Consider the following 21,676-nt stretch of genomic DNA (forward strand, 5'->3'; position numbering starts at 1 on the left):
TCATTTATTCATATTTTTCTTACAATTTAACACTTGAAATCTGATGGTGAGTAGGCATCACAACATTTTCCTCAGTACTTTAGAATATGTAAACCTTCATGTATAGATATTTGATATGAGACATATACATTTTACTGGTTAGAAATAGTCATTTTAGCACCTAAATTATCAATGCCTTGCAAACTTTTATTTAAATTACAGCTTTAAAGTCTTATTATGTCAGTTTTTCCCCTCTCTGTGTCCTAGAAATGTAACTACCAACAAATGTGGCATATGTATAAGTTTGGTTGCTGGCATTGAACAGTGATTGCCCAAGATATATGAGGTCTGCCAGAAGCTTTACTATTTGTAATACTGTAGTAATATCTTTTTGGCACTCTCATCATTAATTTGAGTCTTGGTCATCATTGTTCATGGTAACATACCAGACATTTTCACCTCTAAATGCACAATGTATGTAGAAACCCATGACTTTGAATGGTGAATCCTCGCTACAAAAGGTATGATCTCCTCAAAATTAATCACACCAGATAATGCTGAAAGGTGATGGACTTGTAATTTCTAAAATAGTTTCTCGTTAATGTTTGTAAAAAATCCCTACTTTGGATTTTAATGTGTAGAGTTATCTCCCTTTGTTTTAAGAGTACAGTTTTCATGAACCAAGGCTCCTTATGAATTAGGGTACATTTAAGTAATTAATTCAGTGTATATGTAATGAATGGACAAATAGAATTCATTCAAAATTCTTCTAAATTGTTAGTTTTGTTTCAAAAGGCATTTTATGCCAATCCATATCAGCCCTGTGTACTCTGAGTTAATCTACTTTGGTTAGCAAGTGCCATTTCCTGAAAATGTGTGAATGGTTCTATGTGATTATCTGCTTAATGTAAACGGATTAGCCACTGTATATTTATCAAAATACCTGATTTCTATAGCAAACTTAATGCAGAATTTTTAAAATATTTTTTCAAGCTCATAGCATGTGATTAAATGTTTCATTTTTGTCATTTTCTGAAAAATTTAGCCATATTTGGGGTATTTTTTTCAAAAATTACTAAAAAATAGTTCGAGTTGAAAAGAATTAAATCATCATTAGCATCATCATGTAGACATGTTAGGTTAATGACTGTAATAGATTAATGAAACTTTTGACAAGTAATTAATGTTAAATGTAGCTCTTGAAATTCGAATATTGTGTGTAACGTGCTAGATTTGGCATGTTATTTCAGCCTTCCTGGACCAGATTTCAAAGGCCTATAACTCTGATGCAGAATATACAATTCCCGTCAAATTTCACAGGGAGGTGTATTATGGGTATAAGTGTCTTACCTACCAAGTTTCATCAAAATCAAAGAAGAATTGTGTAATTATTAGGTCACATACCACTATTTTTACCCCGTGCTCATTGACCACGCAAGTAGTTCCATTCTAAAAATGTATGTATTATTTCAAAAATTCCTAGGGGTACTAAATGGTCGAATTTGGTTCCTTTTATGGCACTGATGGAAAGAAGAAGGTTTGAACAAAAATACAGGCAGGAAAAAATTTAGAAAAATTATCTTTACAGGCGCAATAGAAAGGGTGTAAAGAGGCTAATGTTTTCACAAATTCCAAAGTGAAAGTAAATTTTTCATGGTAGGGGTTATTTTAGGGGCCATATCTCAGACTCCTCTCAATTGATTTTCCTGTAGTTTGGATATGTTGTTAGACTAGTGTCATTCTATAGGTATGCTGTATTGGAACTCATTTGAGCCGGTGGGATTTTTTATATGATTTATTTTTGTATAAAGGAATAAGAGGGAAAAATAATTGTGGTCTGTGTCCACTACTCATTCCGGCGTGAAACATCGTGCCCGATGAAAATAAAATCGTATAATCGATAATCTAATTTACAAACAAAATCTATTGCGCGAGCGCGCGGACGCGCCGAATACAGTTAGCCCTTCATCATAAAAACAAATGATGTCAGTTAAACCAATGTTTCTCAACATCCATTGTGCAAAACTTCAACGGATTGAAATGTCTGTATCTTTTAGATGATGTATAATCAAAATTTCATTGGTGTGAATTTTTAAATTGTATTTCAAAATTCGCTATACAAATGAAAAACTAACAAGAGATGTTTGTGAAACACTTATGCCCCCTTCCTGGGATACATCCTCTGCAAAGAAAATGAGCGTAAACTGCAAATATTTGGAATTTTTCTAAGTCAAAGGGGCATAACTATGTCGAAACAACTCGATCATACCCAATATCGAACTTGATCTAGATATTATCATGATAAACATGTATACCAAATTTCATTTAAATATGTTCATCCTCTGCAAAGAAAATGAGCGGAAACTGCAAATAAATGGAATATTTCTAACTTCAAGGGCCATAACTCTGTCGAAAATGGCTCGATCGTACCCAATATCGATCTTGACCTACATATTATCATGATAAACCTGTATACCAAATTTCATTTTAATATGTTCATGCTCTGCGAAGAAATGAGCGGAAACCGCAAATAACTGGAATTGTTCTAAGTCCAAAGGCCATAACTCTGTCAAAAATGGCTCGATCGTACCCAATATCAAAGTTCACCTAGCTATCATCATGATAAGCCTGTCTACCAAATTTAATTTCAATACGTTCATCCTCTAAGAAGAAAATGAGCGGAAACTGCAAATAACTGGATTTTTTCTACGTCCAAGGGCCATAACTCTGTTGAAATTGGCTCGATCGTACCCAATATCGAACTTGACCTAGATATTATCATAATAAACCTGTATATTAAATTTCATTTCAATATGTTATTCCTCTGCTAAGAAAATGAACGGAAACTGTTGGTGGACCGACCGACCGACAGACGGCAGCAAAGCAATATGCCCTCCCTTCTTCGGAGGGGGCATAATAAAATCAACATCTTTAAATTCATTCTTTACTGATTTCATTGGAGTCTCCTGGATAATTGTCTTCACCTTTTCAGTATTTTCGTACGATCGCCCAGTCCCCTTCTTTCTCATGTCACTGCTCAAATTTAGCAGCAATCCAAAAAATCTGTTTTCCTTGAAAAATGTTTCACATTTGGGTACTTCTTTTTCAAAATCTTTTTTACTAGGGCCGGTGGTTTTCCATTCTCAAAGTATAGGGTTACAATATCTATACTTATAAATTAAGGCATTTTGCAAATAAACTATAAAACGCCTGCACCAGAGTACTTGCTTACACATTTGGTATTTCAACACATACGTGATGCTGTCCGTAAGGTATATATTGTGAAATTAATCAAAAAACCTACTTTCATTTTCGATAAACAAACCCGAAATTGCGAAAATGAGAGTAAGGTGGTGGGCACGCTTTGGTGGATCCATCAAGTTTGCATCAAAATATATAATTGCAATGAAATATTATTGAATGATTACGTAAAGATTGAATATATTTACTATGAGCCTATTTAGAGAATACATTGAAGTTAAGATTTGACAAGCGTGAATAAATAAAATGATTCAATTCGTTTCTTTAGTGGGCGATTTTAGTTTTCATACCCATTCGCTTGATAACTTTCCAGGACGGGGTAACAAAGAACGCGAATTGACTGATTGACAAAAAGTGTAGGACGAGTTCATCATGCATTGCGGGCAGATACCTTGGATCGGACTTCTATTAATACAAAAGTTAATAAATAAAATGGAACTATTAATGCGATTTTAGTATTAATGGAAAGAACTTTTCAGAACAAGTGCCCAGAAACGGGTTGACTAATTGACATCATGGCCCTATATATAGGGCGAGTTAACATGTCGGCCAGATACTTTGAAACTAACAAGTTTGGTTAAAAATATGTATGCAAATGGATAATAATGTATGACCTAACGTGCTTTAATTTCATACCTTTTTATATCACGACAGATGTAAACCTTGGTTGTAAACCTAAGACATAAATTTGTTAAAAAGATTATTGTATTCTACATATATGTTTAATGGGGATGCCCCCCCCCCCCAGATTGTTTTTAAAAAAACCCAGTCTATTATCTGAAATTCTGATTTTTTTATCCCCGTCCGTTCTTCTAAATCTGCAATGCAGTTTGTTTTTTTATTTCAATTTTAAAGAAAAATGGGACAAAGATAATACTAAAAAGGAACAAAAATATGGTTCAACATATTAAGCATTATATTATAATAATGTGTAAAGTGTAAAATCCCGCGCTTGTGCGGGGTATCATCTAGTCAATATAGTTACATTTCATCATCCATTTTCAAATACCTGAATACTTGACTTATGTTGATGTCATTAAAGTTATGACAATCACATCATACATGTTAGTATATTGTTTTCACACTGTAATACATTTTGCCGGTGAGCAAACGCTTTCAGATGCAGTTATTGTAAAGATAATACTAGTATGTCATGTTTGTGCAATATACAGACATCCAAAATTGGGGCATGTTTATTGAAACACCCTGTATGTACAACCCTGATATTTTTGTGCTTCTATATACATGTATTTGTAATGATACTGTTTTAGCACAATTTGGGTACATGTACCCGTTTTCCAACGCATGATGACTTACTTTATGATGTCATATTTATATAACGCCATTCATGTCTTAGACAGATCAGGCCTCGGGGCCATAAAACTTAGACGAGCTTACTTTTGATCTAAGTCTCACTTTAACAAAAGGAACCTATAGTGGAAAAGTGAGACTGAGTTCAAAAGTGAGCTCGTCTAAGATTTATGGCCCCGGGCCCTGGCAATCTCGAAGTCAAAATCGTACATTAACAGAAGATCATCAGGGGACGTGGTAGAACATGATTTTTTTTATAAATGAATTTTAAAAAATGCTCTCTTAATGGAAGACTACAACAGAGTCACTAATACTCTGTAATTGAAACGCTTCGGCATGGAAAGGTACATATTCATACAGATCAAAATTCTTGGTCAAACTGCTGGACCATTTCGTAATTTTAAATGTTATTTTATTTGATAAACATAAAATACAAATCTATTACAACGAAATCAGATATGATCATCTCTCTAAGTTTCATTTTGATAATTTTATTGCAAATCAGATATGTTTAGTTTTGAAATTGATGCAAATGTATTAAGTTCGAAAAAAAAAAACCCATGAATAATTAATTGTCATGGACGTCAGTAACATATGGCTTTCGAAGCATTTTTCCAATTAAATAGTGTCATTTTTTTCAACATCAATTATTAATCAATTAGTAATTCATGACAGAGTGAAGTAAATTTGTACTTGCTCTAAATGGATATTTTATGGATTAAAGGAAAGGCTTCCATATTATTTTTTGCGTGTTGCGAATTTTGCAAAAAATAAATTTGTCAGTTCCGAATGTAAATAGTTGAGAGAGCTCTTTAAAATTGAAGGAATAAACATAGTTTCAAATTAACAGAAAATAGAAGTCTTCTTCTTTATACCCAGTGCTTTATTGCGTGTTATGCCTCCTTATTAGTTACTTGAACTACAAACAACGTTAAACATAATATAATTTGATTTCAATTGACCCCATCAACTTTGATCTAAATTCTAAACATGTAATTGGAAGAAATTTAAAAGAGATGTTAAAATTGTTCTAAGCCTACAGTAGAAACCAACCAAAAGCAGACGTAGACTAAACAGACATGAGAAAATTGCAAAAAATTACTTTAAAATCATAAAAAGTAACAGCTTGATTTATCCTTATAAACAAGTTTACAATTACACTTTATATGTCAAAATATTTATTTTGGTGAATGAGAGTAAATTTTCATATCTGAAAACCTAGTATCTATTACCTTTCCATGCTATTAAAAGAAATTTGTATTAAAAAATTCAAAACGTTGCAGATTCGAACCCAATCAAAAAATTCGGACTCCGTTACAATCTAATCTAACATCGTTACCAATAGACTTATTGAGATATAACTTAAATCGGTAAAATTTTATAGGTTTTTTTTTAAAGGTTTTAACGATTTTTTGCTAAAAACAGATATTTTAAAAATACTTTTAAATTTTAAAACCCTATATATATATATAACAAATTTGAAAAACATTAAGTGATGAATGATTATTGTTTACAAATCGCTCCGAGTCTATATACATGTATTCCATCTTTGATACACTTCCCTGGAATTTTTGCGCCAGCTGTTTGTATACCAAGTTGACGTCGATGTACTATTTGACGTCATACTCGGAGATCGGATTTGAACGGCACATACCGAACTCTATTTTATAATAGCCGATATTTAACGGAAAGGGGTGTGATATAACATCCGAAGATTGCCAGAGAGGGATGTGATATAAGATTTAGGGTTTATATCACACCCCTAGGCAATATTCTTATTAGTCTACTACCGGTTTTCACCGGAGAGGACTATAGCTTTCCTCTGCGAACGTCAGTCCGTCTGTATGTCTGTCTGTCCCACTTCAGTTTTCCACACTTTTTTTCTTTATGCGTTTGAAGAATAATATGAAATTTGCTGGACAGCTTCAAAATGTCAAACTACAGATCAAGTTTACACTTTTGTAGCGTCTCGTTGACACATTTTCGAGAAAATTAATTTTTTATATTCCAATTTTTTAATGTTCGGGTTCGATATTTTGCATAACAGTGCATTGTTTTCACAATTTCCACAAAACGGTAGGGGACTTTTTTTGCTTATGCAATACTCTCAGAATACTTGTTTATATCGCACAAGGCGGAAAAGGGTATACTTCTATAAGTTTACGATATATATATATATATATATATATATATATATATATATATATATATATATATATATATATATATATATAGTTTTAAAATAATTTTAAAAACAATAACCAGAATCAGAATTCAATTAGACTGCAAATTAGACTGCAAACGTTTTCGCCATCCCTGGCTCTTCAGACAAATATAAATAAAAAATAAAAATATACATTGAGATACGCAGAATTTGAAATCGAAATATCTTGAACACAACTGCAATCGATTCGCGTCATTGCCTGTGATGTCATAGAAGCAATTGATATTTTATTCGATTGCTCATTTTTTTTCTGTCTCTCATTCATTACATCCATCAAAAGTGTTTGGAGTCGTTATTAGAAAGCAGGAAAACATGTTCATCAACGTGGTTTTGTTAATGTGCATCGTCGGTAAGTATTAACATGCCATTCTTCTCGTTTATTAGTTTTCTAACAAAATCCTTATTAAGGATTTAAAAATTAGCCTATCGCGACATGGAATATTTTCTGATTTTTTAAAATACATTTATTATCTGTGTATGGTTGAAATGTTGTGCTAAGTCATAGTTTTAGTTATGAAGTACATTTTGTAGATATTTAATTGCATTCCTCAGCAAAAACGTGTTCATTAGCTGCTAGAGGTATTTATAACGTATAAAATAAGTGAAAGTGTTCCTTTGTTCAAATTGTAAAGTTTCTATTAATCAAATTTGCAGCAATCATCTCTACTTTCGAAATGCCTTTCAACTTTTGTGATTATAAAAGAAATCACAAAACTGAAAAAATGTCAACCTCTATAATTTAATTATTCAAGATCGCAAAATGAAGTATGCAGAAAACATACCTGTTTTGGATTATTTTCATTGTCATCATCTGCATCCATTATTGGGATTGATTTATTTCGATGGTCACGATTTGGGTCAAATTTTATTTTTCTGTTTTTATTATTTACAATGCTTTAGGAATGCATTTCTAATGATTAAATGCGTTTTGAGAGTCAATCGTAGAGTTATAACCAAGATACAGGGCTCACAACTGTTTGTCATGTAAACAAGGCTCGTGTCCTGTTTTTGTTTATGTATAATACCAGGAAAAATCTTTTTTCAAATTGATTTGTCTATATTCTTACTCATTTTAAGCATGAATAAACAGTTTCAAACGTTTTACACATTATTATTGGTCTAAATATGTAATTTTCACTTCAACATTCAAAATGTAAACAAAGGCTTTGTTTACATAGCAAAGTAACTCGCTTATAACTCAACAAATGACATTCAAATTTTGGTTGCATATTAAAAATGCCTTACTGAAGCATTGTAAACATTAAAATTGGAGAAGTAATTTTTTACCAAAATCGTGACCATGCCCCCTTAAACGTAAAGACAAATTTTGACGGTATAGCACCTAAACGACTGCTATCTATAAAATACGCTGTTCGATGTTTCTATTTGAAAATTGAACTGTTGCTAAGTGATACATAAATCAAGGGTCACGACGCAAAATCAACGAAAAGTGTCCCAATTTCAAGAAAGTTTTAAACTATCTGTGAGCGCGGAAGAAATTATTGTAATTCATTGGCGGATCTAGAGAGGGGGTTCCGGGGGTTGGAACCCACCCACCCCCCCCCCCCTCCCCCTTTCTCTTGGACAGGTGATTGTTTTTTTTACTATAACAAGCTTTATTATTGGCGACTATTTTTAATATTTATTATTTAATGTTTTACAAATATACAACACAAATACTTCGAAAAATATCGTATTTAAAAGAATTATGTACAAACAGATATAATATGTAAATGTGTTTATAGTAAGATGTTTCGGAATAATTAAATCATACGGATACAGTATAGTTTAGTAAAATATAGTACGCTCCCTCAGCATCCGGTTTTCATTTAACTAAGTAAACATGTAGAGAATTGAAAAAATACGTAAAGCAATATTGGATAAAAACATTAAATACACGTTTTCAAGAATCGAAGTTTTTGACACAAGAAATCCGTGAAAAGGTTTTTCAGGATGTGAATCAAAACACAACAGTTCGAAACATCGTTGAAGATGCTCTCGCATCTGCTTTAGTGCCAGATGATATAGAGCACCAATTCAGGAGATCACTTCAAATTCCCGGTGATGGAAACTGTTTGTTCAATTGCGTTTCCGTCTCCTTTCCCTTTCAACACAGTTGCGTGTTCTTGTCGCTGCAGAATTGCTTATTAAATCTTAAAAATATGCAAACCATCTTGTGCTAGAAAACACGGTGTCACATACAAAGATATTTACAGATCACGTGGATACGCTTTTTTCCCTTTTACTTACAGACGAAGCCAGTGATCTGTTTGACAGAGCAAGAGACAGAGAGGCTGCTATCCGCCACGAGGCTCTGCTTACGTGTACCGATAAAAAATGGTCGTCAATGATACATATTCTGGCCCTTTCAAATCTACTTCAATTAAATATAGAGTCTGTGTATCCAAACGCAAATGAAGGACTTCGTCCTCTTTTTCATCAATGCATTTCCCCTTTCGATTCACCTAGAGTTGTGGATGCAAAGTATGGCATTATTTGGTCAAGAGATGGTTATCTAGATACAAGGACTGGATTTGCATATGAGCCTAACAACTTTGCCCTTTTAATTTCAAACGATGACTTTACTGATGATTGTAGTGAAGTTGTTTCTAACTCTGTCCCCGGGTGTTGTAAAGATGTATCTCAATCTATTCCCAAATGTAAAGATATTTCTTACTCTGTCCCTGAGAGTTTGACAGATGTGTACTTACGTACGTTAACAGTAATTTAGTGAATTTTACTTACTTTTCATAATCAATTTATCAATGGGCCAAAAGAAAGATGTTAATATAAACAATAAAATGCTTCCTTTGGTGATTCATTCGGGTAATGAAGGTAGCGATCATTGCAGAAAAATTTTACATAACCCGCTAACGCGGTTTTTGTATCTTTATCTGCCTTCATATCCCAAATGAATCACCAAAGAAAGCATTTTATTGTTTAAATGACACCGGGAGATTACTAAACTCTAGTTCATTTCATTTAACTGATCAAGAGAGGTATAAATTTATTTAACACCATATTCGTCCTGATGAAAACTGTTCACAGTTTTGCCTGCAAACCGTTATAAAGGGGACACTTAAAAAAAGTACATGCTTACTTTCCAATATTCATGGTTGATAAAATACCCTTGGTTGGTTTACCGTCCCATTTTGGGCGGCGGACTTTGCAAATATTGCATTTCGTTCCCACCTCAGACAGGTCTTGTCAAAAACGCAGTTCTCGTTTCAAGACCATTAGTAAACTTGACTAAAGCTGTCGGCAAAGATGACGTTCTTGAAAATCACGCAAACTGCGATTATCATAAACAGTCGCTTGTCATGGGATCTTCTTTCGCTGCAGTTATTCAAAATCCAAAAGAAAGTGTTAGATATAAACTTTAAGAGGCAAACGAATTGATATACAAAAAAATGAACACATTCTGTAAAGCATCATCAAAGTTGTTATGTGGAAAACAAAACATCGCATTGAGAAGGCACAGGGACGACAGTACTTCTACTTCTGGTAGAAAGGCCAATTTCCATGCTTTTTTGTCATTGATATCTGATAATGATGATGTTCTCAGGCAACATATCTTGGAGGGTCGTATAAATGCACAATACACTTCAAAAACAATTCAGAACCAATTAATATCTATCATTCGTATGTTTATCAGTAACCGCCTTACAAAAACTTTAAAATCAGGAGCGGAAAATTCGTTTTATAGTGTAATTGCCGATGAAGTTACAGATTCTTCAAACAAACAGATCCTCTCCTTTTGCTTAAGATTTGTGTCGTTTGAACCAATCCCAGTGATTAAGGAGATCTTTTTTGATTTTTGGGAGAAAATCGCAGAAACCCTTATAAAGTCACTCCAAAACAATGGCATTGACGTTAGTAGGTGTAGAGGGCAATGCTACGACGGATGCAATGTCATCAGAGAGAGTTGGGGTGGAGAAGCGAGGAAGAGACCTGTCACCAAGAGCCATTTATGTGCATTGTAACAGTCACGTTCTAAATTTGAGCATTGCTTCTTCAAGTAAGCTGCCCCAAATATGATCGACAGTATAAACGAAACATTCCTATTTTTCCGACATTCTCCAAAGCGCCAGCTTCTCCTGGAAAGAATAATTGAAAATCAGTTGCCAGATTCAAGGGTGCAGAAACTGAAGGGACTTTTTAAAACTCGCTGGGTTGAGAGGCCTACGTGTTTGGAAACATTTTTAGAACTCTATCAACCAGTTGTTTTTACTGGGATCACCGATCCGACAAGCGTTGACTTTGAAATTCCAAATGGGACAGGGAATCAAGAATCAAAGCCCAGGATCTCTTATGTACACTGCGGTCATCCGCATTTATCATGGCATTTTTCATAGCAAAAAATGTGTTAGACTTAGTCAAACCATTATATTAGCAGTTAAACTGCAAAAGCGTGATCTTGACATACTCTCTGCTATAATGCTTATCGACACGTGTATTTCAAGTGTAAAAGATCTTAGAAAGAATAGAGACAATGAATTTAGGTGTTGGTACAGAGAAGCAGACGCTCTTGCAAAGACCCTTGGAACACAGCTTCTAATACCACGTACTGTAGGTCGTCAAAATAATAGAGGACATTTTGCAGGTACAGACCCTTGGGAATATTACAAACTCAACATAGCAATTCCATTCTGTGATCACCTCAGCAATGAATGTCACTTAGATTCACGAAAGAAGACAGAGTAGGCCTTTCACTGTTGTCGTTGCTGCCAAAGCATATCATTACAACTGATATTGACGACCTAACCGAAAAACTTCAGTTTTGGGAACCCGATATGCCGGCATCTTCATGCCTCAGGAGAGAACTCCTTACATGGAAAAAAAAGTGGATAGACTCTTCTACAGAGACACAAGACAAACTGACCAACATCATAGACTGTCTGGCAAGAGTTGATAAGGACATTTGTCCTCACATCCACTTGATATTAAGCATAGGATGTGTTCTTCCTAATACAAGTTGCGAGGCGGTGCGATCTTTTTCGGCATTGCGGCGAACCAAAACTTACCTCCGGTCAACAATGGTGGAAGAAAGATTGGCAGGACTTGCATTAATGAATGTGCACTTATATATTGAAATTGATATTGACGAGATTTTGAAAATGTTTGTCGAATTTTATCCCCGAAAAATGTTTTTAAAAAGTTTTTGTTTATTGATGAATAACAAAGAATTTTAGAGTTATTGTTTTGTCAGGAATTGATAGGAATTTATCTAAATCACTTTCTATATCATCTGTCTGGACCCCCCCCCCCCTCCCCCCGTTATCGTTTTGCTGTGTCCGCGTCTGTAAATAATAATAAATGTATTTTGCAAAACGGACAAAAAGTAACCAGATATAGAAGAATTTTTTTAATCATTGACGAATTATTATGCACATAAAACAAAGTTTTGTGCTAATATTTACATTCAGAAACAAATGCTTTAGTGTTCTTACATTTTTTTTTCCTCTCAAATATTTAAAATTTGAAAATATTTGCAATGTCATTTACAATCAACCAAACTTCTATGGAAAAAAACAAAAATCTTTTCATGCACCGTTTGCATTATTTTATCATTATGGTGATGAGTCTTCTTTGAAGTATTAACAGAAACGTCTACAATGTTTTTATTAGTTTTAATCAATATTTATTATAACTGTTCATTGTTTTTTTTAGATTACAGTTTTGATTAACCTCAGGTAGAAACAATTGGCCTACAGGCCTTGAGGGTCATCCTATATAATCATAGCCCTTAAAAAGACCTGTCAGAGAGTCCCACGTTTGCAATTTACGCTTTATTGTGAAATTTAAACCTCAATCTGAGTCTCTTCTGACTGTTACCCCCTAATCTGAGACTCTTCTGACTGTCACCCCCCCCCCCCCCCAACTTTTACTATTTGATGATTGCAAAGATGAATTCATTTAAGGGGAAAAGGGTCAAGAGTAAAAAGCTTATACCCTAGCTTCAGGGGCAAAAACATTGTAAACCTTTAGTACAATCTAATTAAAATTAGATGTTCGATCCGCTCGCTTACTCGCTACACACTTGTGTAGCAAGTAAGCGAGCAGATCTAACGTCTAATTCTAATTAGATTGTCTTTAGTAAAAAGATACCTGCAGTCCTTTAATGGTCAGTCATTTACAAAATTCACAGTTTCGTTTAAAATGCACACAATTTGCATATAGCTTATTTATACAAGCATACTATACAATGGAAATAATTGTAGATTTCACATATTTAATTCAAAATAGTTAAGTGTTAATTTACCATGTAGTTTTCAAGATGAAGTTAAAATTATCAATGGACAACAAACAAACGGTTACCCTAAGAAAATACATGTTCACTATATGGCCTGAACCCCTTACATAAAGGGGCCATGAACTTCACAATTTCAGTAGAAAACCTATGGGTATGCAGTTTTTCTCAAATACATGTATATATGCATTAAGATTTTCATATTACGGCCCCCCTTGAGAAAATGGTCAAATGAATTTATTCACAAATCAGATGAATAACGTCACAAACGTAAGACGTTATTTCAACGCTGATTTTTATTAACTCTCAACACGTTTATTTTCTATCTTTCAGATATATTGACATGTTCATATTGATTTTTCTTTCATTTTATTTTAGACTAGTCAAAATATGCTAGTTCAAGTATGGCTATGTTGTGGAAATATTTTATTATAAATTTTAGTATACGTGTAAATGTGTTCCTGTCTTACATCCTATCGATATTCATGACCAGTAAGGGATAAATTATTGAGATTAGTTGTTATTGATTGATCTTGATTTCAAGAAAAGAAATTCGTGACCCAACAAATTTTTCAATTTTAGGCAATGACTGTAGATGTAAGGGTTTTCAATAATTTACAATTTATAAACTTAAAGGTATGTTTCACACACACGATATGTTTCAAATTTAGTATTTGATGAAAAACTGAAAAAATACAATGTCGAGTAAAAGAATATTTTGAAAAAAAATATCTGGTTGAACGAGCTCAAAAGAACACAGTCATCACTCATGTGTCCCCTTTGTGAATATAAAAGAGAATCTGGGAAACAACTTAAATGTTGATAAAAACACAGTATGTGTTAAAATTAAATGTTTAAAATTTGCTATCATCTAAAGTTAAGAACAACCATTTTTAGCTCACCTGAGCCAAAGGCTCAAGTGAGCTTTTCTGATCACAATTTGTCCGTTGTCTGTCGTTGTCGTCGTCGTTGTTGTAAACCTTTCACATTTTCATCATCTTCTTCTCAAGAACCACTGGGCAGATTTCAACCAAATTTGTCACAAAGCACCACTAGGTGAAGGGGATTCAAGTTTCTTCAAATGAAGGGCCACGCCCTCTTTAAAGGGGAGATAATTGAGAATTATTGAAAATTTGTTGATATTTTTCAAAAATCTTCTTCTTAAAAAGTATTAGGCCAGGAAAGCTCAAATTAAAATGGAAACATCCTCAGGTAGTGTAGATTTAAGTTTGTTCAAATCATAGTTCCCCGGGGTAGGGTGGGGCCACAATTGGGGGATCAAGTTTTACATGGGAATATATAGAGAAAATCTTTAAAAATCTCCTTCTCAAAAACCATTAGGCCAGGAAAGCTCAAATTTGAGTGGAAGCATCCTCAGGTAGTGTAGATTCAAATTTGTTCAAATCATGGTCCCCGGGGGTAAGGTGGAGCCACAAAAGAGGGATCGTGTTTTATATAGGAATATATAGAGAAAATCTTTAAAAATCTTCTACTCAAAAACTATAAGGCGAGAAAAGCTCAAATTTGAGTGGAAGCATCCTCAGAGAGTGTAGATTCAAGTTTGTTAAAATCATGGTCCCCGGGGGTAAGGTGGGGCCACAAAAGAGGGATCATGTTTTATATAGGAATATATAGAGAAAATCTTTAAAAATCTTCTTCTCAAAAACTATTAGGCGAGAAAAGCTCAAATTTGAGTGGAAGCATCCTCAGATAGTGTAGATTCAAGTTTGTTCCAATCATGGTCCCCGGGGGTAGGGTGGGGCCACAATTGGGGGATCAAGTTTTACATAGGAATATATATAGAAAATTTTAAAAATCTTCTTCTCAAAAACTATTAGAACAGAAAAGCTCAAATTAAAATAGAAGCATCCTCAGGTAGTGTAGATTCAAGTTAATTCAAATCGTGGTCCCCGGGGGTAGGGTAGGGCCACAATTGGGGGATACATTTTTATATAGGAATATATAGAGAAAATCTTTTTAAAAAATTCTTTTAAAAACTATTTGGCCAAGAAAGCTCAAATTGGCGTGTAACCATCCTCAGGAAGTGTTTTTTCAAGTTTGTTCAAATCATGGTCCCTGGGGGTAGGGCGGGGCCACAATGGGGGATGAATTTTTATATATAGAGAAAATCTTTAAAAGTCTTCTTCTCAAAACTATTAGGCAAGGAAAGCTCAAATTTGACTGGAAGCATCCCCAGATCATATAGATTCAAGTTTGTTTAAATAATAGTCCAGGAGTAGGGTGGGGCCACAATAGGGAATGAATTTTTACTTAGGAATATATAGAGAAAATCTTTAAAAATCTTCTTTTTAAAGACTATTTGGCCAGAAAAGCTTAAACTTGTGTAGAGGCATCCTCGGATAGTGTAAATTCAAGTTTGCAAAGTAGGGCGGGACCGTGATGGCGGTTTGAATTTTTACATAGGAATATAAAGAGAAAATCTTTAAAAATATTCTGGGAAAGTTTTCGGTCCAGAACTCAGTACTTTGTGTGAAAGCACAGATTATGCCGATTTAAGTTTGATGAAAACATGATTCCCTAGAGAAAAGTGGGGCCACGAAATGGGGGGGGGGGGGGGTATGTAGTGTGCTGCCTCAGGTTGCAACCAGTTAACCAAACAATATAAAGTTTCCATTCTTTATTATTGATATGATGGTAAAAAGCTGTAACAAATGAAATAAACAAAATAAGTAACTGAATTAACAGTGTTGTTTACATTACATAGCCGAATGATAATCATTAGTGACAGTAACGGGTTTCCATAGAATAAATTTTAGCGCGAGAATTTACTTACATATAGCAATATAGATATAGTACAAATTGTAAATGAAATAGCAATCAAATACTTTCTTTAGAACTCAGATATACAATAAAGATGTTTTAAATTAACTCAGGTTGAAATATATCAACGATAGTGTAGACCTTACGAATAATCATGACTAAAACTTTGACACGATAATTTATCATTTCGACTGTAAACAGCTATCAAGAAATAGATGAGATGCTTCTGTTATACAATTACACAAAAATAACACAAACAATGAACTTACACTGTGGTCAGCAGCGGGTATCTAACAATAATGGTAAACAAAATCAAAACGTTGCAGACCGCAACCATGCGGTTGACAGATATAAACCGGAAACAGAAGAGTTCCTCAAACTACGGAAGCCGGGACAGAACATGTAGGAATAGAGAAAAATCTTCTTACAGGTACAACAACAAAAGGGGCTTTGTATTTACCCAAAAATAAGAGGTGGATAAAAATTGGCAGATGTTCAATTTTTTTTAGCAAGATCTACTGTACTCAGTTGTCAAGATATTTTGATACTGTAAAGCTAATTTGATCAGAATTAAAGCAATTGTTGCTCAGGTGAGCGATGTGGCCCCTGGGCCTCTTGTTTACTAAGGTAGAGTGTATTTACAGTGTAATAAATCTGAGCTTCAATATGTTTGCGTACTTGTGGTCAAAAAGTGATCACGGTCCAAAATACGTAACTTTAGTCAGAAGGTTTATCATCATGATGGTCCAGTAATCCGAAGGTTTAAAAGGTTTATTTGTTTGAAGTTTTTTGTTAATGTTATAAAGTAAAGAAAGGTTCAGTAGTCAGGAAATCCAAAAAGTGTAAGTTCCTGAAGTTTTTAACCACCCAAAACATATTGACTAGAAAGTATCATTATACGTAATTACACAGTTACTGCAATATAATTTTGTTTGGGCAAATTTTCGTAGATAAGCTTTATTTTAAAGAGACTTGGACACGATTTGAGATCAAAACTTTTATTTTAATTTTTATGTATAAAATGGTTAACTGGTGCATTTTAAATGATTGACTAAAATATTGGATGTTAAAGTCGAGTTACAAGCGAGATACAGAGGTAAGAATTGATTGTTATGTGAACAAAGCTCGAGTCTTATAGCTATATACAAAAATGTAATGTACAGAATTACCATTTCTTAGACAAAATGACATGTGAAAAACAATTTAAACTAATTCAATATCTTCATCAATACTATTATCAACAAAAGAAAGATACATTTGATTAAAACTAACACCAATACAACACATGTGTAAAAAAGGACAATATTCGAGCTTGTTTACAAAACAAAGACTTATAACTTGATATTTGACTTTCAAATTTTGTCAAGGCATTATAAACTTCTATTTTTATCAGTAAAAACATTGAAAATGGACAAATAAAATTTGAAAATTTTCAACCAAATCGTGTCCAAGTCTCTTTAGCCCCTTCAGTGGAAACTCTGACCATATTGCTCATATTAAGTGTTAACTTCTAGTCCTAGCAATGAGCTGGAAGTTGAAAAGTCTTCTATGATTATGGTATGCTTCATTATGTCATGTACAAATTCATTTGGTAAAGAAGAAGACGTTTAAGAAATACTAGATATAAAAATGTCCGTAATTTAAATATTTCAATTATATGAAAATGTATCGTTAACGGTTAAACTATATCAAGATTTTTCTTTCCTTTGCAAACACTTATTCATTAGTTGCCAGTTGTATTTTGTACGTATAAACTTGAATTTGACTTTGTTCAAAGTTTTAAGTTGATGCTGTACATATATAAAAGGGACTTAGACACGGTATAAACTCAACATTTTCAAAATTAACTTTTTATGTTTAATGTCTAGAATAGTTAATATGTGTATTTTTAGTGCTGCATCAAAATTTGAAAGTCAAATATAGAGTTACAAGTAAGATACAAATATTAAAATTCTTTGTTTTGTAAACAAAGCTTGTGTTTTTTTATTGTTCACCTGTGTTTTATTGGTATAAGTTTCAAGTAAATGCTGTTTTCTTTTGTTGATACTATTATTTATGAAAAAAAGAAAAGTTTGTCTTGTTTTTCTAGATTAATTTAAGTCTTCTTTTTTTTTTTTTACATTTTTGTAAACAAATATAAAACTTCAGCTTACCCCTGTATTTCGCTTGCAACTCCACGTTTAACATTTTTCCAATCATATAAATTGCACAAGTAACTCATTTTTAGGCGTAAAAATAAAAAAAAAAAACTTTTAATCTCAAACCGTGTCTAGGTTCCTTAAAAACGCCGCAGCCAACACTACTTTTAAATTGCTTTTATATCAAGCTTTCAATATAAATATGGAGGAATCACAAATCTTTATAGAAAACATGCAAAATGGTCAGCTTCTGGAAATCTTTTTAGGTCACCTCAGTTAACTCAGAGGACCTATTGCTATCCGTTTTCACCAGTCTACGTGCGTCGTCCGTTAACAATTTTAACTTCTTTTTAAAAACTACAAGGCTAATTGTTACCATTTTTGATGTGAGGCATCTCTATGGTAAGAGGAATCTAATTCGTGGCTCTACCATCCCCGGGGCACAAATGGGGTCAAATATGCAAAAAAAGAAGCAACATTTTCAAAAATCTTCTCTACTCCCACACATGTAAGGAAAACACTGGTTGCATAATTATGATGTCCATAAAGCCCTCTAACAAAATTGTGAAATTCATGGCCCCTGGGTCAGGGTTCAGGCTCTAGGGTGGGGCTAATATGGCCATATAGTAAAAATATAATAAATCTTAGAAAATCTTCTTCTCTACTTCCATATATATTTGTTAAAAATTAAATGCATTATTATGATGTCCATGAAGCCCTCTACCACAATTGTGAAATTTATGACCCCTGTGTCGGGGGTTTAGGCTCTAGGGTTGGAACAATATGGCCATATAATAAAAATGTATTAATTCTTAAAAAAATCTTCTTTACTCCCAAACATGTGGGCAAACAACTGGTTGCATGATCATGATGTCCATGAAGTTCTTTTTATTATTTACAATGCTTTAAGAATGCATTTCTGATGATTAAATGAAATTAGAGAGTCTTTCGTAGAGTTATATAACTTTTTCAAGATGATTTTTCTATCATATTCATTTTGAGCATATATAAACATATCCTAATGTTTAACACATTCAATTTAGGTCTATAACTGGAATTTTTCAACGTTCAAAATGTGAATTTTCTCGGGACAGGCCTTCACCACAGTTAAAATGCCTCTCATATACCCGTAATGTAGTAAAGAATTAAAGAATTGCTCCGAAACGATTTTGGAGAAAATTACTGCAGCTGCATTGAAAATGACAGTCAAACTGTTCAGAACAAACCATTTTGAGGCTGTAAACACCTTTCATCTAAAACTTTAATTCATATTAATGAAGAATTCAACACTTTTACTCGCTTCGAATTTACACACCATGTTAAACCGGAAACAGAAGAGTTCCTCAAACTACGGAAGCCGGGACAGAACACTCCCCACCTGATATCATCAGATATCACACTTCGCTGTTTTCAATTAACAATACCAAAAATCTGAAACTGGACGAATAAACGAAGATATCTTGCCATCCCTGGAAATGCGAATCTCTGCTTTTCGCACTTTGCCGTCCACACTCGAAAAGGTTTTCACAACTTTACCCATAGGCCACTGAATGCGCGGTGCCTGTTTGTCAACCATTAACACAATGTCATCAACGGAAATATTCCTTGTGTCCTTTTGCCACTTCCTACGTTCTTGAAGAGACTGAAGGTACTGCGCTTTCCACTTGCTCCAAAAGACATCCGCAAGGTGTCTCACTCTTCGCCATTGCGAACGGTACATGTCTTTAGGGTCAAAGACGATATCAAGTTGTGACACTAAGACGTCAGGTTTCTGAGTGATTAAGAGCGACGGACTAAGTGGGTATGGGTCGTCAGGATCCGTTGACAATGTTGCTAGTGGGCGCGAGTTAATGATTGCCGTAACCTCAGCAAGAAATGTCACCAGTACTTCATGAGTTAAATGTCCCTTGATCATAGAATTCTCCAACAACATAGAATCAAGGATACGTCGGGCGACACCTATCAACCGCTCCCAAACCCCACCCATGTGCGAGGAGTGAGGGGGGTTGAAAATCCAGGTAGTGCCATTCTCGTACAAAACAGATTTCACCAGTCCAACTTCAACGTTGATAGTATTGATGTTGAGGTCATTTGTTGAACCAACAAAGTTTGTGCCCCGATCTGACCTTATCTACTTCACAGGACCTCGAAGTGCGACAAACCTTCTGTAGGCATTGATGAAAGAAGAGGCACTCATCTCTTCAGCAACCTCTATGTGCACACCTCTAGTAGTCAAACAGGTAAACAGGATGGCCCATCTCTTGCAATTCGTAACTCCTCCACGAGTGCGTCTGGTCACTATGTTCCAAGGTCCAAAGGCATCAAGGCCCACACATGTGAATGGGGGACCTGGTTGAGTGCGGTCTATGGGCAGATCAGCCATTTTCTGTTGCTCCACATCTCTTCGTAGTTTTCGGCACGTAACGCAATTGTACAGAATTGAAGAGATGAGTCGCTTGCTACCAACAATCCAGAATCCTGCGGAGCGCACTGCACCACCAGTAATGTGTCTGCCTTGGTGTCTTGACTTCCTCTGATATTCAACAATGAGTTTGGCTACGTGGTGTCGTGAGGGGATGATAATAGGGTTCTTATCATATTGATGTAGGTCTCCTCTATTTAACCTACCACCAACTCTAAGTATGCCTTCAAAGTCCATATAGGGGTCTAATTTTCTCAGTGAGCTGTTCATGGAAACAATGTTTTCCTCTTGTATACTGTTGATTTCTTCTTGATAAGATTCTCTTTGTACAACTTTGATGACAATTTTCTCTGCCTCTTTTTAAGATGAAACTGATTTTGTGAGTTTACAGGAATGCCATCCTTTACAAGGTCCTTGCCCGTTGAAACTCTGTGCCACATGCCTTAGTCTCGCAATAGACTCAATGAGTTTCTTCCAATCCAGGAACTCTGAAAATCTTTGTGAGCCCAGTGATACATTTGACGGTACATGGCTGGTCTTCAGACATGTAACAAGTGGTCTTATCTCCTTGTCAGAGTCAGGATCTTGCAATTCATAAAGGTTCTCCTCTGATGAATCACCACAGGTCGGGATGTAGGGGGGTCCCTTTAGCCACATGTTATCTGCCAAGTCTGACACATGAATCGCACGTGTAGCCACATCTGCAGGGTTATTGTTCGTAGATACATACTTCCACTGGTCCGGCGAGGTGATATGTCGTATACGTGCAACTCTGTTGCTCACATATGTGTAGAACCTTCGTGATTGGTTAGAAATGTAGCCCAGGACTACCCTGCTGTCTGAATAGAACCAAAACTTGCTCAGGTCGATATCTAACTGTTCAGATATGTATTGTGCAATTTCTATTGACAGGACGACTGCACAGAGTTCGAGGGGGGAATTGTGTGGCCGTGCGAGGGAGCAACTTTAGCTTTTCCGAGTATGAATCCGAGCTCTTCCTGGTCTTTTCTTTTAGCCAATAGGTAGCCCACAGCTGCTATAGCATGTTCAGATGCATCGCAATATACATGGACCCCTTTTGAGTTGCAGCTTCCGAATGACATGCTTGTATGGACCCTAGGTATCTTCAGCTCAGTAAGCAAGCCCAGTGACTGCCTCCATTCATTCCACCAGGTGTTTTGTTTATCTGTCAGTGGTGCGTCCCAGTCAATGGAGCTATGGATGAGTGATCTAAGGAACAGCTTACCCTGAACAGTAATTGGTGCTACAAATCCGAGAGGATCGAAGACGCTATTAACGGTGGAAAGTAC

The 21,676-nt window shown here is 34.8% G+C and overlaps 1 protein-coding gene across 1 annotated transcript in view; it reads left to right on the forward strand.

Annotated features, from left to right (window-relative positions):
- Positions 1-7,035: 7,035 nt before the first annotated feature.
- Positions 7,036-21,676, forward strand: part of LOC128165943 (uncharacterized) — a 45,750-nt gene continuing 31,109 nt past the window's right edge. Inside the window, exon 1 of the mRNA XM_052830876.1 lies at positions 7,036-7,124. Coding sequence (XP_052686836.1) covers positions 7,088-7,124 — 37 coding nt within the window. The 5' untranslated portion in view covers positions 7,036-7,087. The remainder of the gene's footprint in view (positions 7,125-21,676) is intronic.

The sequence above is a fragment of the Crassostrea angulata genome, chromosome 10, assembly GCF_025612915.1.
Source record: "Crassostrea angulata isolate pt1a10 chromosome 10, ASM2561291v2, whole genome shotgun sequence".
NCBI classification, from domain to species: Eukaryota; Metazoa; Mollusca; class Bivalvia; order Ostreida; family Ostreidae; genus Magallana; species Magallana angulata.